Raw genomic sequence first — 21,403 nt, 5'->3', positions numbered from 1 at the left:
GCCAGATGTTGCTGATGGAGAGCGACTTCTCCAATTGCAGTCATTTCTGCTGCATCCACATTTACAGCCCGAATGGAAGCCACCGCTTGCGCTGCCATATCCTTTCCTGAAAATTTCGGCTCATGCCCGAAGCCAAACATTTTCAGCTCAGGCTCTGAGCTTTCAAGCTCGTCTGATACGTCGGAATCGCTCATGGTGAGGACGTCTTTGTCAGAACTATTCCTTTCACATACCAAAATACCTGTACTTCTGAGCTTGGCCCAAGCAAGCGAGTCTCAATGACGTAGAAGGGTGTGTTGGGGGTGTGTCGCGGCCGCATGACGTCACGGCGCGTCCCCCGAAAGTACAATTTAAACTGAAGATATCTCAGGAACGCTTGGTCGGATCGAAGTGGGACCTTCACCATTCGACTCAGCGTCCAAAACTCTACGGACCATGAAGTTTTGATTTTTGGGTGTAGTTCCCCTTTAAGTATGCTAGCCAGAATTTAGATAATGCCGTAGGTACGCACGTAATTTTGCACGGGCGGGCGGCCTCCAGGCGCTTTGTTATCATTGTTATGAGAGAGGTGTAGAAGAGCGATTGGAGCACTTGCCCAGGATGTCACCACAGCTATGATGACAGTCAATGTTGAAGTGTCGTTGTGTTCGTTTTCATGTTCGTCACCGTGGTCTGGGCCCCCACACATGAAATTTAATTATTCTGTCGATGGTTCGATGCGACATAAAGCGTTTGTTTGCATTATTTCTGGGTGGGGTGTATGTTGTGAGTGGTGCATGCGGTCAGGTACGGAGTTGTGCTACAGGCATACATGGACACTACAGGTGTCAACCCGAGCAGCAGGCATGATAAGGGTGAAAGCTACAGGCTTACAATTATGACTCAAGGTGCTGCGGCAGAGCCATCCGAGAGCGGACGCTACAAGCAATCGAGCTAAGGAGGAGGAGGCAGCCAGCGGTGCAGACGTGATCATGCTGTTCTCCGACTGTGTGCTACAGGCAAGTCAAGTCAACAGCCAGAACGCATGTCTCAGGAAATGACGCAACTTGCTTCCCATTTGCCAAGTGTTCTCGCCAGAGCAAGGGCGCCGGCAACATTGAAAAAGTATGCAGCCTGCTTCCAGCGCGGGAGGACGTGGGCGGTCAATCAGGGTGTCGCAGCTGTCGGTGCAGACTCCTTCCACGTGGCGTTGTACTTAGTAAAGCTGATCAACGAAGCAAGGACGGCTGCGCCGATTACGTCGGCTGTATGCAGTATCAGTTGGATGCACAAGTCACACGGTCTCGCGGATCCATGTGCCAATGATGTCGTGGCTAATGTTCATCAGGCTGCAAAACGTATTCTAGCCTGCCCGAAGAACAGAAAACAGCCACTGAGCAAGAGTGTTCTCAGGAAGCTGTCCAAGGAGTATCGACGGTCAGAATCTCTCCAAGACTTGCAAGTAATGACGTTGTTAGCAATTGGCTTTGCCGGATTGCTCCGTTGGAATGACTTAACACAGCTGCGGGTTGACGAAGTGCTGATCAAGAACCAGTATGCGGCCGTCTTTCTTGAGGTCAGAAAGAATGATCAGCTTCGCCATGGCAATTGGATATTCATCGCACTTTCCAAGGGTGAGGCATGTCCTGTACACCTCTTGGAAGAGCTGGTCGCTAGAGGTGGACACCTACAGCAGTCACCTTTATTTGGCAAAATCTCACAGCATCGAGGCAAGAAGGTGATCCGTGGTCAGATGTCCTATTCCAGAGCAAGGGAGTTAGTTCGCTGTGCAGTATCGAGAGTCGGCGAAGATCCGAATGTTTACGGCCTGCATAGTTTACGTTCCGGAGGTGCCACAGCGGCAGCAGCTGCCGGCATCCCGGACAGGCTAATCCAGAGGCAAGGCGGCTGGAGAAGCGAAAAGTCAATGAGAATGTATTTCAGTGAGTCTCTGCCTAACATGCTGAGAGTGTCTCGCTGCTTGGCAGTCTAAATGCCGCCAGCTATGCTTTGTGCCTCTTGGAGCAGCTGTTGCTGCGACCCTGCAGTTCTATTGTTGTTTTTGTGGTGTGTACGAGAGAGTCGAGAAGAAATGCCTCATTTCTTGTTGGATGAGAGCAACGAAGTAAACAAGAAATGCTGTTCTTTTCGAAACACGAGTGCACAGTCCAGAGTTCACGGACTGTGCGGGGAGTGCGGTACGCACTGGCTGCACAGTGCGAAGTTGCAGCATGCACGTGAAGGTGCATGCTGGTCTGAAGACAGTGTTCTTTTTGTTCTTGCACTGCTGCTGTACAGTTGCAAATCCCACCCGCCCACCCAATTAGATATTCATTGCTAGATATGTATGTGCATACGGATTTATTGGCTGAATAAGCAGTAGTGCGTGTATGTCGCGAGCATGTTTCCGCGCGCGCGCGTGTGTGTGCGTGAGGCCAATTTCAGATAATTCTGTATTGAGGTAGCACATTGGCTTTGGACTGGCCCATTTGGGGTTATTCAGCATCTCCACTATTGTCGCTGGCGGCAATTCCCAATAATCAGTGCACTGAGCCGCGGTGAACGCAATTCTATCGGAAGTTCATGTATCCAGCGTACCATGGCTTGGATCGCTTGCTGTCTTGCGTTGTTTTCTTTTTGTTATGCTAAAGCGATGTGCACCAGGCTGCCGTAATTATGTTTAAATGCTTGTCTATGACTGTGGCATAGTTATATTAATACACATGCGGTGCAAGAATTGGAGCAGCTTTTGCTGCGACCCTGTTGGAGCAGCTGTTGCTGCAACCCTGCAGTTCTATTGTTGTTTTTGTGGTGTGTACGAGAGAGTCGAAAAGAATGTTTACTTCCGTTTGATTATGATTTTGAAACGTCAACCAATCCCTTCCCATGGCTTTCTTCAATGTTTGCAATGTCATGTGCCTTTGGCAGTCATGCAATGAAACGATGGGTTGCGGAGAGGGAAGGAGGGAGGGGGGGGGGGTTGAGAAGGAGAGAGATAAAAGAGATGTATGGACGGAAACATAAGCAGACGTTTGCCGAAAGGATGTTTTCAAGTGGGGTAAAATCCCTCCATTTGGATGTGTGCACGTTAAAATTGCACAGGTTTGAGCGATACAGTGAGCATTTTGCAGTCTGCAGCTGGAGCCTGAATCACCAACTTGTTCACACCCTTGGTTGATTCCTGGGGAGGTGCCAGGTCAATTGGAGCATAGGAAAACGTTGTGCCCGAACAAATGGTATGATCTGATCCATTGACAATGGAAACTTGCAACCTGTCTGGTCCATAGCTAAGCTGTGCTGTCGTCGAGGGATTTTGAATGGTGATGTTAGCATACGTATGCAAGGCCCAGGTAAGTGTGCTGGCTTTGCTCTCTCCATAGCCAATGCGGTCATAGATCTGTAGTTCTTTGGTGACGTAATCAAGTGAAAACTGGCGGTAAACATACGATATGTTGCTAGGTGTGTAAGCTGAGGTGAGGTTTGTGTCGATGGACATGTAGCCTACGTCACTAGTTCCATGACAGTTTATGGCTGCTGTCAGCGATGCGTTAGCATCAGTTGCTTGATTGTCTTCGTTAAAGGTCAGCGTGTTGTGACCGATATTGCGGAGACGGTAGTAGGTGAAGCGCTTGGATCCAAAATACTCGGGCAGAGCGTAGCTGTCTGCACCGAGGTCGATAGCCCAGCGGTGTCCAGTTGCTTCATAGACGAAGCTACCGACATCCAAATGTCCATGTGGATCACCCTCGTGTGTCAAGCCGGCCTTGATGCCTAGCCAAGCTGCTCCATAGTCAGACCAGGATGAGCGTGCAATGGCTACATTTTGTCGGGGAAACATCATGCATCGAGGCAGCTTTGCGAGATCCTCAAAACTTCCCGCAGGTGTGTAAGCAATCAGATCCTCGGGGGTTGCGTCCCCAGATCTTTGCAACTTGAGGCGCTGAAGATATGCTGCAGCCGGGATGTTAAATCTAGTTGCTAGGTGGTAGAGACTCGGAGTGTCCGTGGGTCCCTCGGTTATTGTATAGCGTCCTGCATCGGCATAGTTGAAGAACTGGAGTGAGGGGGCTGTAGCATGGACAACGAATAGCGCTGTTGAGTTGAAACCAGGCCACGAGCTGAGACCGTTGTCCCCGCCGGTAGCTGTCTCAAGCGAGCTGATAGCAAAGATAGTGTAACGTGTGGCGTAGGCCCAGTACCCAACTCCCTGAACAACAGGAGAGAGAGAGAGAGAGAGAGAGAGAGAGAGAGAGAGAGAGAGAGAGAGAGAGAGAGAGAGAGAGAGAGAGAGAGAGAGAGAGAGACAGCATGCAAGCAAGACACGCTGTGTGAGTGGTCAGAAAAATGAGAAAGTACAATCCAGTAAAACCTCGACATGGACATGATCTTTTGCTGTGAAGTGTGTGCTGAGCTGACCTCAGTAGACATAATGACTAGAAGCCAATCTGGTGAGTCAGTACAAAAGACAAACCAAACTACTTCAGTATCAGCAGTGGGAAATTCACGAGCTCAAACGTGGACTAAGCCACTTCATTTTACTGTGAAGTGGCTTAGTCCACATTTGCTGTAAAGTGGCTTAGTCCACATTTGCTGTGAAGTGGCTTAGTCCACATTTGCTATGAAGTGGCTTAGTCCACGTTTGAGCTCGTGAATTTCCCACTGCTGATACTGAAGTAGTTTGGTGCGTCTTTTTTACTGACTCACGGCCGACCAGATTGGCTTCTAGTCATTATGTCTACTGAGGTCAGCACACTACTGGTACCTTGCTGAGGTCAGCTCAGCACACTACTGGTACCTTGCTTAGAAGGACTTCAATGTGTAGCCACATAACTGCATGTGCAGCTCACAAGTGGAGAATTGACCATACGATGTGCACTGTGTGTATAGTGTACCTGATAATACAACCCACGGTAAGGATTGAATGAACCATCTCGTCCCCCTCGCCTTCTCCAAGCACAAACTATAAGTGAGTCCAGATGGTGGCATGACTGAGAATATACATCCTTGTACGTAGAAAAGGTCATGTACACCCATTAGAGGCTTTGTTTTGAGTGTCAATTGGACACATATGCTGTTCTAAGCCACTCGGTTGATCAGTTTGTGTTTTCGTTGCATTGCATTTTTACTTGGGCTATCCGAACAGACCCTAAGATCTTCTTGCAGGGTGCCCAAGGAATTTCTTGAGAACATGGCGAAAACAGTTCGGAGTATGAAGTACAGTCATGTGGGGCAGAGGAATTCGGGGACTGCACCAAGGACGTGTACTTTTTTTTATAATAATAATAATACCACAGCACGCGTAATAATATAATTATGTTGGTATAATTATACGTTCCGCTTCTGTCCTATCTCCTATAATCAAATTCCATTATCAAGATAATTATTAATACGGTGCACTGATGACCTGTGACGCCAGATCATGGATTGTCGGCCAGATTTCTCCATGTAGGCTTGTCCAGAGCGATGGCCCTCACATTCTGCAGCTGATTGCTGCGCTTCAAGTCGATGTTCCTTCTCTGTAAGTCGCTTGTGATGCGCGTCGCAATGGATGTCCTTGGACGTCCACGCCCAGCCTTGCTGTTGACTTTTTTTATAAGGCCATGGTAAAAATTATCTTTGATTCTCAAGTACGCGCGCACCGATTTCTGGCGGCGCACCGACGATTTTCTTAAATTCTATGCATGCATATGCGCGCATTGGCCGGCCGCCAGCCATGCATGGTGTACATGATTGTACAAATACGGCTGCACTGTACGGTATGCTTTCCAACGGCCAAAGAGAGTTGGAAAGCTTGTGTCTTTGTGGGTAACTTGAACATTTGGGGCTCATGTAAAATCGCACTGATTTTGGGATTTCCTTGCAATTTTTGCTTCAGCAAAAATGTTGTGCTTGACCGCATTCCTGTCACTTCGCAGTGGCTTTTCGTTGGTGCAGTTTGTATCCCACCCTCCCACCCCTGACTTCTGGGTGTGTGTTTATCGATATTATCTTATTGGCCATGTGGCTGTGGCAGTTACGACTGCTTTTCTTTTTTAGTTGAAAAAAAAACAACAAAAACCTAGGGGTGGTGTGTGCGTCGCGGGCCTTTGTATGGTTACGTACAGCTTCAGATTGTATGGCTAGTGCCAGGGGAGTTCAATTGAATCTGCATGGGAAGAATACTACTGTATTGTGATTGAACTGAAGCTGGATGATGACCGTGTGGTGAGTGTGTGGGTTTTTTCAAGATACCGTCCTGGGGCAGGGATGTAGGTCCTTTAGCTTGGACGGGTGTTGTTACATTCATTGTAACATCTTGTCGTTTTCTGTGTGCTTAGCTGTGCGACTAGCAGCAGTATCTTGTGTTTATTTTCTTATCTCTATGCATCCAATTATTTAAAAAAAAAAGAATCAGGAAGAGGATAATATCAATAAATAAAGCCATTGCCGAGCCACCGTGGACCACAAAGACAGTCCTGGCATGCTGTGTACTAGTACACACTGCACTGTGCAGTCCTGGCATGCTGTGTACTAGTACACACTGCACTGTTTGTATACAGATACATGTACATGGCAGTGCTAGTGAGACTCGACGTGTGCATGAATCAGGGAGTAGTAAAATACCGGTATTTTTCTACTCCCTGGCCTGAATATGAACATATGACCATCCACGTGTGACCCTATCTTTGGAAATAAAAAATTGTGGAAAATAAAAAAATCGCTCGCTCGCATCGATTTTCGCAGGCTCATGACCTGAGAATCAACTTATATTTTCGTGCGTTTGCTCTTGTTCTGCGCAACTCCATTGAACCTGCCATCGTGGTCTTTGTTTTTCTTCGTGGTAGTTGAAGTTGCCCACCCACCCACCCTGGTTTCATGGGGGTCTTCCGCTGTTCTTATTGATATTCTATGCCAATGTGTGTGGCTTATGATAATGACATACACCGGTTATTACATACCATTTCTTGCTGTCTCTATTCTTGGGTCCGACTGGCAGCGGGGCAGGAATTAATGAAATAAAAAGGTTTTTTGGCCGAAAGGCGTGTTTTTCCTCTAGCCGGGTTGAGCGGTCACGGCTAGGAAGTAGGGAGTCATTATTTTCAGGCGCTCCGCTGCTGCCCAGTCACCCATGCTCACCACTGGCCATGCCGTTTCATTTGATTTTACGGCCTTTTCTCCTGCTTGCTGGCAGTTCTTTGATGGATTTAGATGTTTTCGGCTATTCATCTATTATGTGGCTGCGAGTGTGGTTTTTTGCTTCTTCTCATTTCTGGAAAACCACTACGGTGGTGAGTGTGATTGCTCTGTTAGACCACTACCCCATGTACTGAACAGTTGCTTTGTGAGTGAAACACATTTCCTTTGGATACAGAACACGACTCAGTCCAGAAGAGAAACAAAAGAGCAAACCCTTACCTCTGGCCATGCGCCCAGGGGACCGTAGGACTCCATGGCTGTGGGCAGGGCCTTCAATGCATGTTGACCTACAGACTGTGCGCTTGGGCAGTTCTTGCTATCCGCAACAGCTAGCATGCCGACTATCATGCCACCATTGCAGACATTGTTCCAGTTATCAGGATACACGCTCCAGAATGCCTTGTCTTTGTAGCCTTTCAGAGCCGGCTGAAATCCTTTCACCTCCAGGGCCTGTTCCAGGAGACTTCCCTGCTCCTCGGTCAGGTCATTGTAAAACCAGTCATAGCCGATAGCCACCGTATGCGTCATTTCAGCCACGTCCAGAAAATGTGATGGATTCCAGTCACTGAAGTTCACGGCAGCATGCAGCTCTTTCCAGCCGCGCTGCAGCCACGTCTGATTGGCGGGCTGAGAGAGGCGATAGAGCAGACCCATCGTGTACACCCGGTCCAAGGCCACGCGAACGGTGGTCAAAATTCCTGAAGGACCGGGGGGCGGTCGAACTACCGGTGGCGCCTTCAAGATCTCCTCACCGTGTTCCACGATCTTCTCGTGGAACATCTGAGCAACAAAATCCGTCTTGATATACTCTCTTATCCTATCTAAGTCCTTGTCCAGTACTCTCAACCGTGGGTGAGCAACTAGAGCATTCTCCAGTCTACGACCTTCACCTTCCTCGATCAGAGAGAGTAGATGTTCAATGTAGCCAACTGACCCCATTTCATTGCCTTGCCTCATCAAACTGGCAACACTTCCTTGCCACAAGGCTAGCATCAGTAGAATGTTCGCTACACAATTCATTGTGCTGAATCCTACCCGATCAACTGCTACTGTTTACCTACTGTGAAACGATTCCACAAGTGACTGAGAACAGAGAAATCCCGGAGCGAGACGGGAGACTCGCTACACGCTTGGAATACGAGATTCCGAGGCCAAATAGCGTTTCAGCTGAAAACAACGATAATGCTTTCCTATCCATTGCGCAGTTCTGGCCTGTTTGCTTGCCACGTGATGTAGACAGTAATAGTGACAGGAAAATAATTATTATGCTAGCTGCATTCTGCGCTCACCATGCCGACTCAGCGAAAGCAACCAGGTGTGATTTACGATTTTGTTTTGTTTGAATGGGGTGCGACCATACAGCTGGATACAATAAAGTACACAACGCCTCAAGTGTCTGGGCGAGTGAATGTTACAAGGGAGATCATGCAAGAGGACAATATCACGTGTCAGACTAATATCTGGAGTAGTGCATACGTTTTGAAGCAGAGGACTGAAGATGGCCATTACAGTGTATACGTACGAGCCTCCACAGAAGAGAAGAATTAGGGATCCATGTTTCATCAATGCGACGCAACCGAATGGAGGATAGGTCCGAAGTACAGGCAAATTTTCGTGCATGGAGAGAAAAAAGTAACCATGTTTACCATTAATACACGTGTAGCACTGTGGAAGGTGCAGGATCTGATGGACAGCACTCAAAAGTCTCATACACACACACACACTCGCTCTCTCTCGCTCTCTCTCTCTCTCTCTCTCTCTCTCTCTCCCTCCCTCCCTCCCTCCCTCCCTTCCTCTTGTAGGCGCTCAATTGGGTTCAACTTAGCTCCGTCAAGTTGTGGCGAAGGTCAGGTTGTGGCCCAGCATACGTGTCGCAGCATCGTGTAAACACCGTGATCAGTGAGTGATCACTGGAATGACAGCATGCAAAGATGAGAAATGGCCTAAATTTGCTGCTTACAATCGCCCCTGTCACATCGTTCGACTCTCCGGGATCTCTCTCTCTCCCCCCCCCCCCCCCCTCATGGAAAAGACTAGTACAGTGTTTGTTCACCTGTCTTTTGCGCTGCTTCTTGCAGCCATCATACCAGACCGTGCTTTTCTCAGACCTTTCAGTGGTTCACGTTGACCCGGCTTTATGTACTGTATCAATGTCATTTCCACTTGTCAGTACTGTACTCATGGTACTTGAAGTACTACTCAATCTGCGGACAGAACTGTTTACTTGAAGTACTAAACTGTAACTGTTACACGTTCGTAGCAGCTTTTGAGTTGTTGCACGATCTGAATCACCGATATCTAGGTTATAATAATGTACTCCTGGTTTTGGACAACACTATTCTTGAGTCTCCGCCCGAATCTAAAAGATTAAAAGTCGAGTAAAAGTACAATGAAAAGGAGGAATGTCGACGAGCAAAGAATGTTATGATGATACATAAAACTCGTCCGTGAATATTCGGCCTCAAAGTAATACAAGGAGACGCGGCGAACAGGAACACCCTATCAGTATCCATGCCTATTCCTCGCGCCTAGCACGTAATCCTTGCCTGTAATCACAAATACAATGTTTATGATTGTAGACCCGTGTACATGTACATGTAGATCTACCTACGCCGCTACGGTCCTTGTATTATGACATGGCCTCGACCGCAAGCAGGAAAACTATTAGCTAGGCAAAATGGCCTGTCAACTCTTTTCCTGGTACTGGTTCCTGGTTGTCAGACGTTCGAACAACGATCCTAGAGTACAGCTACAGCTACAGGTAGGTAGACAAGCTATGGAGAGATCCGTACTTGCAGGTGGCGCTTGATATCCCCATCGTTATGTACATCTAGCACGGTACCAAGTTTCGATGAAACGTAGCCTTTCTGATATGAATAGTAGCCGCAAATTTCGGATGATCGGCATAAAGCTTTGTTCGTTTTGGAGAAAGAGCAAGAGAAACCTCCTTTCGAGTCTTGTTGAGAAAGACGGGGTTGCAGTGAACCGAATGAATATCTGTCTTTGGTCCGAGTTGACTGTCTTTCAATCGCTACCTATTCTGGAGCCTACTACTAGTCTAGGCTGTGAGTACGGCGGATTCACAGCTCATGGTGTGTTCGAAGGCCACGGAATCCAACTCTTTATTTTGTTTCCTGCCCTATTTCCTGCTCCTTTTTTCATAGGCTTGCGCGAAGGAACATCTGCTGGACGATTATCTGCAACGTTCTGAGAATTTCTAGATCCTTTTCTTCTGGTAGGTAGCTAAATAGTTTACTCAGAGAGCCGCGCTCTACTGTGAATTCGACAGAATTCGTCGGCTCCGACCTCGTTGACCTCAATCCTCATCGACTTCTTTTTTCATTTTATCGTAGAACGTTCAAGAAGAGCAGCAACGTGTTGGTCGATTTGGCAGGGAACCAGTAGACGTGGAATATCTTCTACATGCATGGCATGTTCAGAGCCCTCGGTTCTACCAACAAAAGCTAGCTCGAATAGAAGACAGGTAAGCAGATCGGTTATTGGTTTCTTAGCGCACATAGTGCAAATGCTGCGTAGTAGATTTACGGTTGTTTTTGGTAGTCACCTACCGCTGAATTAAAGGGGAAGTGCATCGATTTTTCAAGTAGGGCTCAGATGAAAGACAATTGGTTATCGGTTCCGATGGTATATCTCTCGCTTGCGTACGGCAAGGGAAACTTGCCATATCGCCGATTTCCCGATCCCGTTTCCATGGCGACTACAGGTGATGACGCACATTCTGCTTAGCTCCGTGAGAGAGAAGGTCGATCACTGCAGAATTTTGTCATTTTCAGTTGTCTTCTTGTATTCACGAAGTGAAAGAAGTACTGTGTTCAATGCTGTTAGTGCCGTGAACTGTTTATTAGTAGTCCTCTCCGTTGTGTACTGGGACGTGACACCGACAGGGGAAAGCTGGAGTGCGGAGACGTTAGCTGGCAAGCGAAAATCGTGACGAACCAAGTGCTGAAATCTTGGTTGGGACAAATCAAACGTTCAGCATTTACCTCAACCAAGGACCATGCCGTTTGCTCTTTCCACTTCCTGAAGATGGATGCGCTGCCTGCTGGAGACTCTCCTATCTCTCGTAACATCTTCTGAAGCCAGGTGAGACGACGAGTAGCGGAGATTAGCGAACGAAATAATGTCGTATGTTTTGAAATTTTTGCTGAACATATCTCAGGAGAGATGGCATGTATGAACTTAGTCCATGTGAACTCAATCAGCTCATGAACTAACCCATGAACAAATGCTTTCCTTGCAGACGTGCATGTGTCTATCCAATCTACACGTAGAGATCATTCCATGCCCTCAGTGAATGGCCTATTTATATATTATTTGTCCATACACTTCATCTGGATGTTGTCTCTATGGAGAAGGGTGTTGTTCATTTCATATGAAGAAGTTCGGGCAATAGATGCTTTCCTCTGGTACAATTCTGTTGACCTGATGTTCTTTCTAGCTTCATGGGTAGCTTAGGTGAGGTACCATCACCATCATGTTTACATGAGGGTCGAACACTGCACCGTTCTTTGTTGTGACATGACGTAAGTTATTGTAAGTGCTCGCAGACTCCATACGTTCCAGCAACACCTAGCATGGTTTCCCGTGAACGTTGTGGGTGAACAAATTCCTGTCCAACATATTTATACAGACATGCCAGCACACACCATGCACCATACACCATACACACACTTGCACTGCCCTGTCGAGTCACTGCCACGTGGGCCCGGAGGGGCAGTGGAGAGAGAATGGGAGAACGCCGCCCCATGGCACCCGGGACACAAAAACAAGAGTTTGTCTATGTAGGGAGCAACACACATACATACATACATACATACACACACACACACACACACACACACACACACACACACACACAAAATGAAAGTTCGGGTCATCTGCCACGAGACTGACGTACGGCCGCGGAGAGCTTCAGCAGCGGTGTCTATTCCTGCCCTGGACCGAACGGAAGCAGCGGTCGCAGGACACACAGTATTCACCACAACACGGCTCCACTGTCGTTGGGGGCTGAGCCACACACTTGTGACGGGCAAGAACGCCATAGCTAAGAAAGCAACGGCCACAGCGATCACACTGGCATGCTCCACGCTGCTCCTGCACACACTCTCTCTCGCTCACACACACACACACACGTGCGCACATACTGCAAGAAAGAATGAGAGCATGAGTGTCAGATTCTTGCATAGGAAGTGTTTATCAGCACACACTTATACATGCATATGCAGGCACTCAACGACCAACTATGCACCATGTCGTATGTTCGTCAAACATAAGATTGCAATACCAAAGAACAACATAAACAAGATCACTTACTTCGTTCTCCTCCAAGTGTGTCCTCCCCAGCCAGGCCGTCTCCTGCATTTCCCTAGGCGGAATGTAGCCTACGAAATGGTTTCTCTAGACTAGGAGAAGATGCTTGGTATTCGCCATCTCTCCTGAGAAATGTTCAGCAAAAATTTCAAAACATACGACATTATTTCGTTCGCTAATCTCCGCTACTCGTCGTCTCACCTGGCTTCAGAAGATGTTACGAGAGATAGGAGAGTCTCCAGCAGGCAGCGCATCCATCTTCAGGAAGTGGAAAGAGCAAACGGCATGGTCCTTGGTTGAGGTAAATGCTGAACGTTTGATTTGTCCCAACCAAGATTTCAGCACTTGGTTCGTCACGATTTTCGCTTGCCAGCTAACGTCTCCGCACTCCAGCTTTCCCCTGTCGGTGTCACGTCCCAGTACACAACGGAGAGGACTACTAATAAACAGTTCACGGCACTAACAGCATTGAACACAGTACTTCTTTCACTTCGTGAATACAAGAAGACAACTGAAAATGACAAAATTCTGCAGTGATCGACCTTCTCTCTCACGGAGCTAAGCAGAATGTGCGTCATCACCTGTAGTCGCCATGGAAACGGGATCGGGAAATCGGCGATATGGCAAGTTTCCCTTGCCGTACGCAAGCGAGAGATATACCATCGGAACCGATATCCAATTGTCTTTCATCTGAGCCCTACTTGAAAAATCGATGCACTTCCCCTTTAACTGTTCAAGTTTCGTTCATGCAGTTTACAGTCGTGAGCGATTGACCCCCAGATCGCCAACGCTGCTTCGTACCTTATGCATGATTGTGGTATGGAATAACCACTGAATCGCCTAAGGATTGCTTCTTGATGATTTCCTGGAGTGAAGCTTTCAGAGGATGAAAAGCGCCCGTAGGACTGCAACAAGCGAGTGGCAGTTGTCTACTTGGCAGCCATCTTGAACTACAGTAAAACCTGGTTTAAGCGACCACCCCACTGTGCAAGCAAAAGCAGTCGTTAAAGCCAGGTGGTCTTTAGAGCCAGGTCTCATACATTCGTGGCATATCGGATCGTGTACATACAAGTGCATGATTGTCCTTCCATGTACTCATATTGACAGGTCTGGAGCATAGAATACTTTCGTGCAAGCGAAGCAAGCCTCACTCAACTTCTCAAGTGCATGCAACGCTAGCGCATCCTGCACTGTCACTTGTCACTTCTGTTGACTGCATGCACTTGCTTCAGAGCGCATTTCAAGCCTGTTTCTCTGCCAGTCAAGATGGCACTTTTGGCTAGTTTTGCTTGCTGTGTGCAGGTCCATATGGCACTTGGTGCACTAAAAGTCGGTCACTGGTCGCGCAAGGCAGGTGGTCGCTATGTCCGGTGCAGTTGCTGTGTAGAATTGTCCGTGCATGGAAAAACGGTGGCTAAACCAGAGATCGCTTACACCAGGTTTTACTGTACTGTCAAACAATGACAAACCTTTCTCGAGAGTTTGGGATATTATTCATTTCAAAACGAATTTCAAGTAAGAAATCAGCACACAAGTGATACTGATATTCAAGGACCTGATGAAGATCGATCACATCTTTAATGTTCTAGCCAACAGCCTTCCAACTTCGAAGGTTTCAAGGTTTTGAAATAATGTTAGTGAGGGGAAGATGAGCGTAATCAAGACAGAAACAAGCTAAACATTACAGCCAATTAAGAATTTTGGCTATGCCATAATTATAAAAAAACAAAAATTAGAGTAGGATGAAAATGCGTTTTTACTGCGAGTTTCATGCACTATTAAAGTGATCATCAGAAAACACTTTTTTTCATCCTCTTATTGTTTAAACCAGCTCTGCCTTTCGGTATTGAGCACTCGATTAGAAAACCTGAAACCTCTCTGTTTTATGCCATATACAGTCAACTTCGTGTATAACGACACTCGGCGGGGCATCAGAACAGTGTCCTTTTCCGCGAAGTGTCCTTATACCCGAAGTCTCATTATATGTATCAGAGTGGGATGGGAATTTGCTCTGGGCATGGAAATTCTATCGTTATTCGCAAATTGTCGTTATATCCGCAGTCGTTTTTAGCGAAGTTGACTGTATTATATCCATGTCCTTGTTTGAATCCACACAACATTGATTCTTTATAGCGAACTGTTTTCGCGTATAACGAACCATATCGTGCAGGGCCGCATTTAAACTAAGTGTGACCATACTGTCATGGGTCATATGCCAGTCATGACGTGTTGCTTGTAAGGTGTGAGAGCATTTCCGTTATAAAGACTTTTGACTGTAGAACCAATTCTCCTGCACAAAAAGATACTCTTTCTGACTTCTTATAATCAGCAAATGGCGAGGGCACAGGAGGAGAAAGGAAATGCAAGACTAAACAAATGGCGACGGAAAAAGACGCCAAGAAAAAACAAAGAACAAGCAGTGATAACGCGACGACAAATCGTGACGACCAATCAGGGACCAATACATACAGAATACATGACCAAGACCAAGACAACCAGACCACGGACGAATCACACATGACTCTCTTTTCCAGACCAAACTAGCACTGCGCATGTAGAGCATTCACTTGACAGTCACTCTCACACAGACGGAAGCAGATTCTCACACTCTGACACGGCGTACTCTTGCATGCACCACATACCATAAACGTCACACATCACACCATACTCGCACGTACCTTAGACCAGGGTGGGAGTCTGGATAAATTCAGATCAAGTCACTATCGGCAGAGCTCTTTCGTCCTGACTCGAGTTGATCCAGGGCATTTCAGTTTGTGACCCTCTGTTGCCTTCGCCTCACTAGTTTCTCCTCGTTGAGTATTTCCCCTGAGCGGAGCTGTACTAAAATCAGAAGGGCCCTACGAGGATTTCCAGATGCCAGAAAGTACGTTACCAGCAGAGAGCTTCTTTTGCGGAGCGCCTAAATCAAGTTGAAATTCTCGTCGCTAAAAGGAATTGGGTGTCGACAAAAACATCTTATGAAAACTGTTGTCGTTCTCCACCAGACGCGACGATTCCTGCCTAGGCAGTCCAATCACTTCTGGCAGAGCTGGACGGCAGTTGGCTATCGTGAGCGAACGCTCCTACTAGGATGATCAAAAGCATTCATTGTCACAATGAACTAATTCTTGTTAAGATGTGCACAGCGAAGCAAGAGTTTTTTTGCCGTTGTAGAAAATGACTTTTTCTGCAAAAAAAGATTCTCGCTGATACTGGGCCATATGACATCAGACTCTGCGAGACAAGAACCAAATGCAACACGCGTAAATCATGCTCGAACCGAATTTCGCAACAATTTCTTCTTGGCCGGCGACTACATGCAAAGCCGAACGACAGTACAGGCACAGCAGTGGCTAAGCAAAAATCAGCTGCGGCTTCTCCTTTCTACAAAGCGAAACTATAAACTCGGCGACAAGTAGCAGTTTATTTGAAATAATTAATTTTGTTCGCGCGCTCCTCACTGTATGCTGTTGCCACTGGAAACACGACAAGTGCAGGTGACACGGCTTTTGTTTGTCACCACTTGGCCAAGTACCTACGCGTTGTCAAAAAGCAGTGACGTCAGACGTCGACGACCTATTGTATGCTGACATTGCCAAAGCGACCAGCGCAGTTATGACACACGCTCTGCTTAGCTCCGTGAGAGAGAAAGTCAATCACTGCAGAATTTGGTCGTTTCAATTGGTTTATTGTATTCACGAAGTGAAAGAAGGGCTGTGTTCAATGCTGTTGGTGCCGTGAACTGCTTTTTACTATGTATGTATGCATTGCATGCTGAACCCTTTTTTTACAGTGTTTCCGATAATTTTTATTGAATTTTTTACAGACAACATGTATGCAGTTTACCAGTACAATTATTGTATTTCGGCCAACACCGACCCTGGGATGCACATCAGACCATCTGGTTTAAGGAGAGCGATCGCTCTCGCGCGCCTTCGCTCTCCCTATTTTCATTTTGGGCGCACTTTTCGTCGCGCGCCTTGAGAATTTCGAGCGCATCCGCATCACTATGAACCGGGTATGAAGACCATTCTGCAAACACTCAAATATTTCGTAACTCAGCTTTCCCTGAACGGAATTGAGTAATCGAAAAGTCTATTCGCATTAGAAAGTTCTCAGCTGTCGGCCCCAACAAATCTGAAGTCGATCCGAGGTCGAATAGTGGAGTTACAGCACTCGCAAGGTATTTTACGTCTCGTTGCAAATTTTCACTTCCGCACTTGGGTGGCAATCATTATTATTATTTTGACATAAAGGATTTCCACATGTTGCGTGCGTGACGTCTGGGCATGCCTAGAACTGTGTGACGTCAGGCACAGGTCTTTAGTGGTTAGCAGGGAGTCGTACTCAAACTAGTTTGAGTACGACTCCCTGGTGGTTAGCTACAAAAGAAAGAAGCGCTCTACGATGAATGCTACAAAAAAAACATGGATCTTAGCGAATTGTCTCAATTTTCCGTTGCGCGTGTCTTCCCAGCTCCCTAGGCTATTGCCACTGCAGTAACACTCCATCTGACGAAAATCCCACTGGTGTGTTCCTCTTGCCAATGGCTTTCCAGAATGCTTGAGATTTATTGTTAAAATTGATGAAGGGAAACGAAATTTGTGGTCCGAACAGCTTCCATTTGTAGTGTTGTGTATCGGTAGAAAGACTTTTCATGGCTCTTTTTGTTGTGGTCCTTTCGTTTATTTTGGTTTGTTTTGCGTTCTGCTTTGACTTGTTTTGGTTGCATGTATAGTTTGTACATGATCCAAGTAACGGTTACGTCATTGTCATACGTTGTGTTTTGTTGCGCGCATGCTCGTATGCTGCCATAAATGTTTAGTCTTTTTCTTCAGTTATCAGTTTACCTCGTCGTGTCCGGTCTTCTTGTGTGTCCGTCTCCGTCTTGTCAAGAAATTATGTAGAACTCTCAGTTCAGTTTCGTTGTTGTGTGTGGCGTGTCGGATGGGCAGGGAGGCTGGGCCCCTGACACCTGGACAACATGTGCGCGTGCACAAAATTTGGCGACCACGCCAGGATAGTCAGGGAGACGAGGAACTGGCAGGAACTCCGGTGCGAAGGAAAACGCATCGAGAACAAATCACCAAAACGACGTCGTCTGAGCTGAAGGCGCTGAGCGAGGAAACGTCTGCGAGGAGTGGCTGGCTCGTCGGAGCTGAATGCGCTGAGGGCAGATGAAATGGATGAACATCTGCGAGGAGTGGCTGGTCCGTCGGAGTTGAATGCGCTGAGGGCAGGGACGTCCCGCGAGGTGGCTGGTGAAGACGACGAGGTTGGTGCGACGGAAGTCGTTGGAGCTGAATGCGCTGAGGGCAGACGAAGACGGATAAACGTCTGCGAGGAGTGGCTGGTTCCTACGACAAGGACGGTGCGAAGGAAAACGCATCGTGAACAAATAACCCCATGTGAGTGTGACGTGGAGTTTGGAAGGTGCTCCTGCTGTGATTTGTTGATTAGTTTGATTCGATTTGTTTGAGTGGTTTGGTTTGCTCGAGTTTGGTAGTTCGGTTTGCTCGAGTTGTTGATTAGTTTGTTTTGCTCGAGTTTGTTTGGTAGTTCGAATTTGGTAGTTCGGTTTGCTCGAGTTGTTTGATTAGTTTGTTTTGCTCTATTTGTTTGAGTTTGATTTGTTTGTCCCTGGTCGGACGTTGCCTTTCGTTGGAGTTTTGTTGGCGTGTCGATCGTTTATTTGTTTATTTGTTGCCTCTTGTAGTTAGTTTGATTAGTACGCTTGCGGCGTATACTCGTAGGGCACAGTGTTCGCAGTCCTCGTAGAACCCTGAAAAGGTCTTTGGTGGGGAATATGTTGTGTATCGGTAGAAAGACTTTTCATGGCTCTTTTTGTTGTGGTCCTTTCGTTTATTTTGGTTTGTTTTGCGTTCTGCTTTGACTTGTTTTGGTTGCATGTATAGTTTGTACATGATCCAAGTAACGGTTACGTCATTGTCATACGTTGTGTTTTGTTGCGCGCATGCTCGTATGCTGCCATAAATGTTTAGTCTTTTTCTTCAGTTATCAGTTTACCTCGTCGTGTCCGGTCTTCTTGTGTGTCCGTCTCCGTCTTGTCAAGAAATTATGTAGAACTCTCAGTTCAGTTTCGTTGTTGTGTGTGGCGTGTCGGATGGGCAGGGAGGCTGGGCCCCTGACACCTGGACAACATGTGCGCGTGCACAAAATGTAGTGAGTACGGCGATTTCCAGATCGAATTTGGCAGCTATTGCCAATCCGATAGGAGTATGGCAAGATGTTGAAAAAACCCGTCTTGTGCACGCCTTGGATAGATAAGGCGAGCAATTTAGGGGGTGGGGGGGGACTGCTCTCCCACCACTCTCCTTGAGAGGATAGCGAGAGTGATTGTTCACTCCTGGATTTTTCTTACACGAAGGTCTGCACATCATGGAGTTGTACAAGCCCGGGTTTGTGTCACTCCCTGTCACAGATCTACTGCCATGATCAGTACCAGGGAGTAGTAAAATACAGGGAGGTGACACGCCACTAATCGTGATTTTTGATGGGTGCCTCGCGCTTGTTTTTTTTCTTTCGCAAAAAAAGATGATCTGCTGAATCAATCTTGAGTATTCGTCGAAGAACTAATTCCGTGAAAAGGTCTATCCATCTCATGGAACAGCATTTGTTTTGCTCTTGTGATACATCTGTGTCATCGGCATATGGAAAGGTACCACCCTTCCGAAATTCATCCCGATCGACGGCATGGAGCAATAGAACGAAGGTGATTTCCTTGAGAACAATACGTGTACGATTGGAGATGAAAAGCGAGTGCACCAATTTCGAAGTCGAAAAATCTCTAGGACACCACACGATCGGCACTAATTTCTCCTCAGTTGTGATCAACCAGTACTTCTCTACCTTCTTTGTGATGATGAGCATTTCATATTATGGTACTGTATAAGCAGAAATATTCGTCTGGAATTTAATTTCGTCTTTTTCGTCCAAGGAGCTTTTGGACTAAATTAAATGTAGGACGAATATCGATTTGTCCAGCGTTTCTATACACTCTTATGACCCATGGACGAAATTTTCAACCGGACGAACTCCTTTTCTTTGGAGTTGGACGAAATTATTGACCGACGAAATTTTCTGCCTCTACAGTATGCTAGAGATTCGGGAGTTCACTTTTCGGAATGAAATGTTCCTAAGTTTGTCAAGGATTGAAATGCGGGCTACGTCGTCGTAAACAGCTTGTATCGACACAGGAAAATTCTACGGCACGCAGGGATATCTCCCAAAGTGATACCACTCTTGCTGGACTTCTATCCTGACATAGTGGTAGTTTGGTCGACTACCAAAATTTGTGAAGGCAGACAATTGTTGGAAATTCTCAGCGCTGAGTTTCTACGGGCTGCAGTAGGAGTCTCTTTGGCGGTAGGTATTTTACTACTCCCTGATCGAGAGAATCCTGATCCGCGCGCGTGTCTACACACTTCGGTACCCATAGTACCCCAACCTCACCCGCCGAGTGAAAACGGTGCTGAGGCAATCGTCAAACTGGCCGTACATGCTCGTGTCACCTCCCTGTATTTTACTACTCCCTGATCAGTACTGTACATGAACTGTTCAAAAAATTGACTTAAGCTCGATTTTGGTGCGGGAGGGCCCGGGAATTTCTATTTTTTGGTCTCGCCTTAGTAGTCCTCTCTGTTATGTACTGGGACGTGACACCGACAGGAGAAAGCTGGAGTGCGGAGACATCAGCAGACAAGCAAAAATAGTGATGAACAAAGTGCTGAAATCTTGGTTGGGACGAATCAGACGTTCACTGCGGCATTCACCTCAACCAAGGACCATGCCGTTTGCTCTTTCCACTTCCTGAAGATGGATGTGATGCTTGCTGGCGACTCCCCTATCTCCCGTAACATCTTCTGGAGCCAGGTGAGACGACGGATGGTGGAGATTGACGAACGAAATAATGTCGTACTTTTTTGAAAGTTTGCTCAAGATTTCTCAGGAGAGATGGCGAATACCAAGAGAAACCATTTCCTAGGCTACAGTCATTGGAGAAGGCCGATAAACAGTTCACGGCACTAACAGCATTGAACACAGCACTTCTTTCAAATCTTGAATACAATAAGACAATTGAAAATGACCAAATTCTGCGGTGATCGACCTTCTCTCTCACGGAGCTAAGCAGAACGTGCGTCATCACTGCGCTGGTCGCTATGGCAACGTGATCATACAATTGGCGATTTGGCAAGTTTGGTTTATCGTATACAAGCGAGAGATATGCCATTCGAACCGATTTCAAATTGTCCTTCTTCTGGACCCTACTTGCCCCAAGCAATACCAATTTACCTTTATAGGTAAATTGGTATAGGTAGTCAGGGCTGGTATAATCCTAATTAGTAACAAATTGATGGAAATGAAATGTTGGTCTAAACTAAGATTCTCTGTCAACTCATTTCAGTGACAATTACCCAATCTCTCTGACGTCAATCATTCCTGAGACAATTCTGCTCCAGCTTCCAGTCAACAACAACTAACAGGTGAGTGCTGATTGTCTTGCTGTCAATGACACACTAGCAATTCGACCCACACATGTAACATGCCAACACGTATGTGCACACATGTGAGCACACACACACACACACACGCACGCATGCACGCACGCACGCACACGCTCTCACACACACACACACACACACACACACACACACACACACACCTGGCCTGGTATACAGCTGCCAAATGCTTGGCCACGCCGCCCCTGAGACAGGGGAGAGTAGAAGAGAGAGCTCGAGAGAAGTCAGCACTGCCACCAGGAAGCCGCTCCGCAATGACGTCGTCGACGATTGCGTACTGTATTGACAGCTACCCTAACGGGTCATGCCGCCCTCCACCCAAGCATGGGTATGATGAGGGACAATGGCAACAAAAACAAAAACAGCAAGCAGAGAGA

General features: G+C 46.9%; 3 protein-coding genes across 3 annotated transcripts in view; 2 read left to right on the top strand and 1 right to left on the bottom strand.

The window, feature by feature from the left end:
* The first annotated feature begins 1,036 nt into the window (after positions 1 to 1,036).
* LOC135808231 (integrase/recombinase xerD homolog) lies at positions 1,037 to 1,972 on the top strand. The gene has a single exon (XM_065321396.1). The coding sequence runs from the start codon at positions 1,037 to 1,039 to the stop codon at positions 1,970 to 1,972; it is 936 nt and encodes a 311-aa protein (XP_065177468.1).
* Positions 1,973 to 2,805: 833 nt separating this feature from the next.
* Positions 2,806 to 8,341, bottom strand: LOC135805883 (uncharacterized). Its single transcript, XM_065320003.1, has 2 exons — positions 7,375 to 8,341; positions 2,806 to 4,186 (listed from the first exon to the last, which is right to left on the bottom strand). The coding sequence occupies exons 1-2, from the start codon at positions 8,173 to 8,175 to the stop codon at positions 3,068 to 3,070; spliced, it is 1,920 nt and encodes a 639-aa protein (XP_065176075.1). The 5' UTR covers positions 8,176 to 8,341; the 3' UTR covers positions 2,806 to 3,067.
* A 1,746-nt stretch (positions 8,342 to 10,087) lies between these two features.
* Positions 10,088 to 21,403, top strand: part of LOC135805881 (uncharacterized) — a 101,764-nt gene continuing 90,448 nt past the window's right edge. The window contains exons 1-4 of the mRNA XM_065320001.1: positions 10,088 to 10,220; positions 10,320 to 10,390; positions 10,509 to 10,639; positions 20,912 to 20,990. The gene's annotated coding sequence lies outside the window, so the exon portion shown is untranslated. The remainder of the gene's footprint in view (positions 10,221 to 10,319; positions 10,391 to 10,508; positions 10,640 to 20,911; positions 20,991 to 21,403) is intronic.

Source organism: Sycon ciliatum, chromosome 1, assembly GCF_964019385.1.
Source record: "Sycon ciliatum chromosome 1, ocSycCili1.1, whole genome shotgun sequence".
NCBI lineage: Eukaryota > Metazoa > Porifera > Calcarea > Leucosolenida > Sycettidae > Sycon > Sycon ciliatum.
This window is presented reverse-complemented; position numbering and strand designations above follow the sequence as displayed.

What these genes read in the sequence shown, in the direction of transcription:
- LOC135808231 (XM_065321396.1), top strand. Translation starts at nt 1,037, where the DNA reads ATGACGCAACTTGCTTCCCATTTGCCAAGTGTTCTCGCCAGAGCAAGG.
- LOC135805883 (XM_065320003.1), bottom strand. Translation starts at nt 8,175, where the DNA reads ATGAATTGTGTAGCGAACATTCTACTGATGCTAGCCTTGTGGCAAGGA. An exon ending in CCCTGGGCGCATGGCCAGAG is followed by an intron (nt 4,187 to 7,374) that starts GTAAGGGTTTGC and finishes CCTGTTGTTCAG; the next exon opens with GGAGTTGGGTACTGGGCCTA.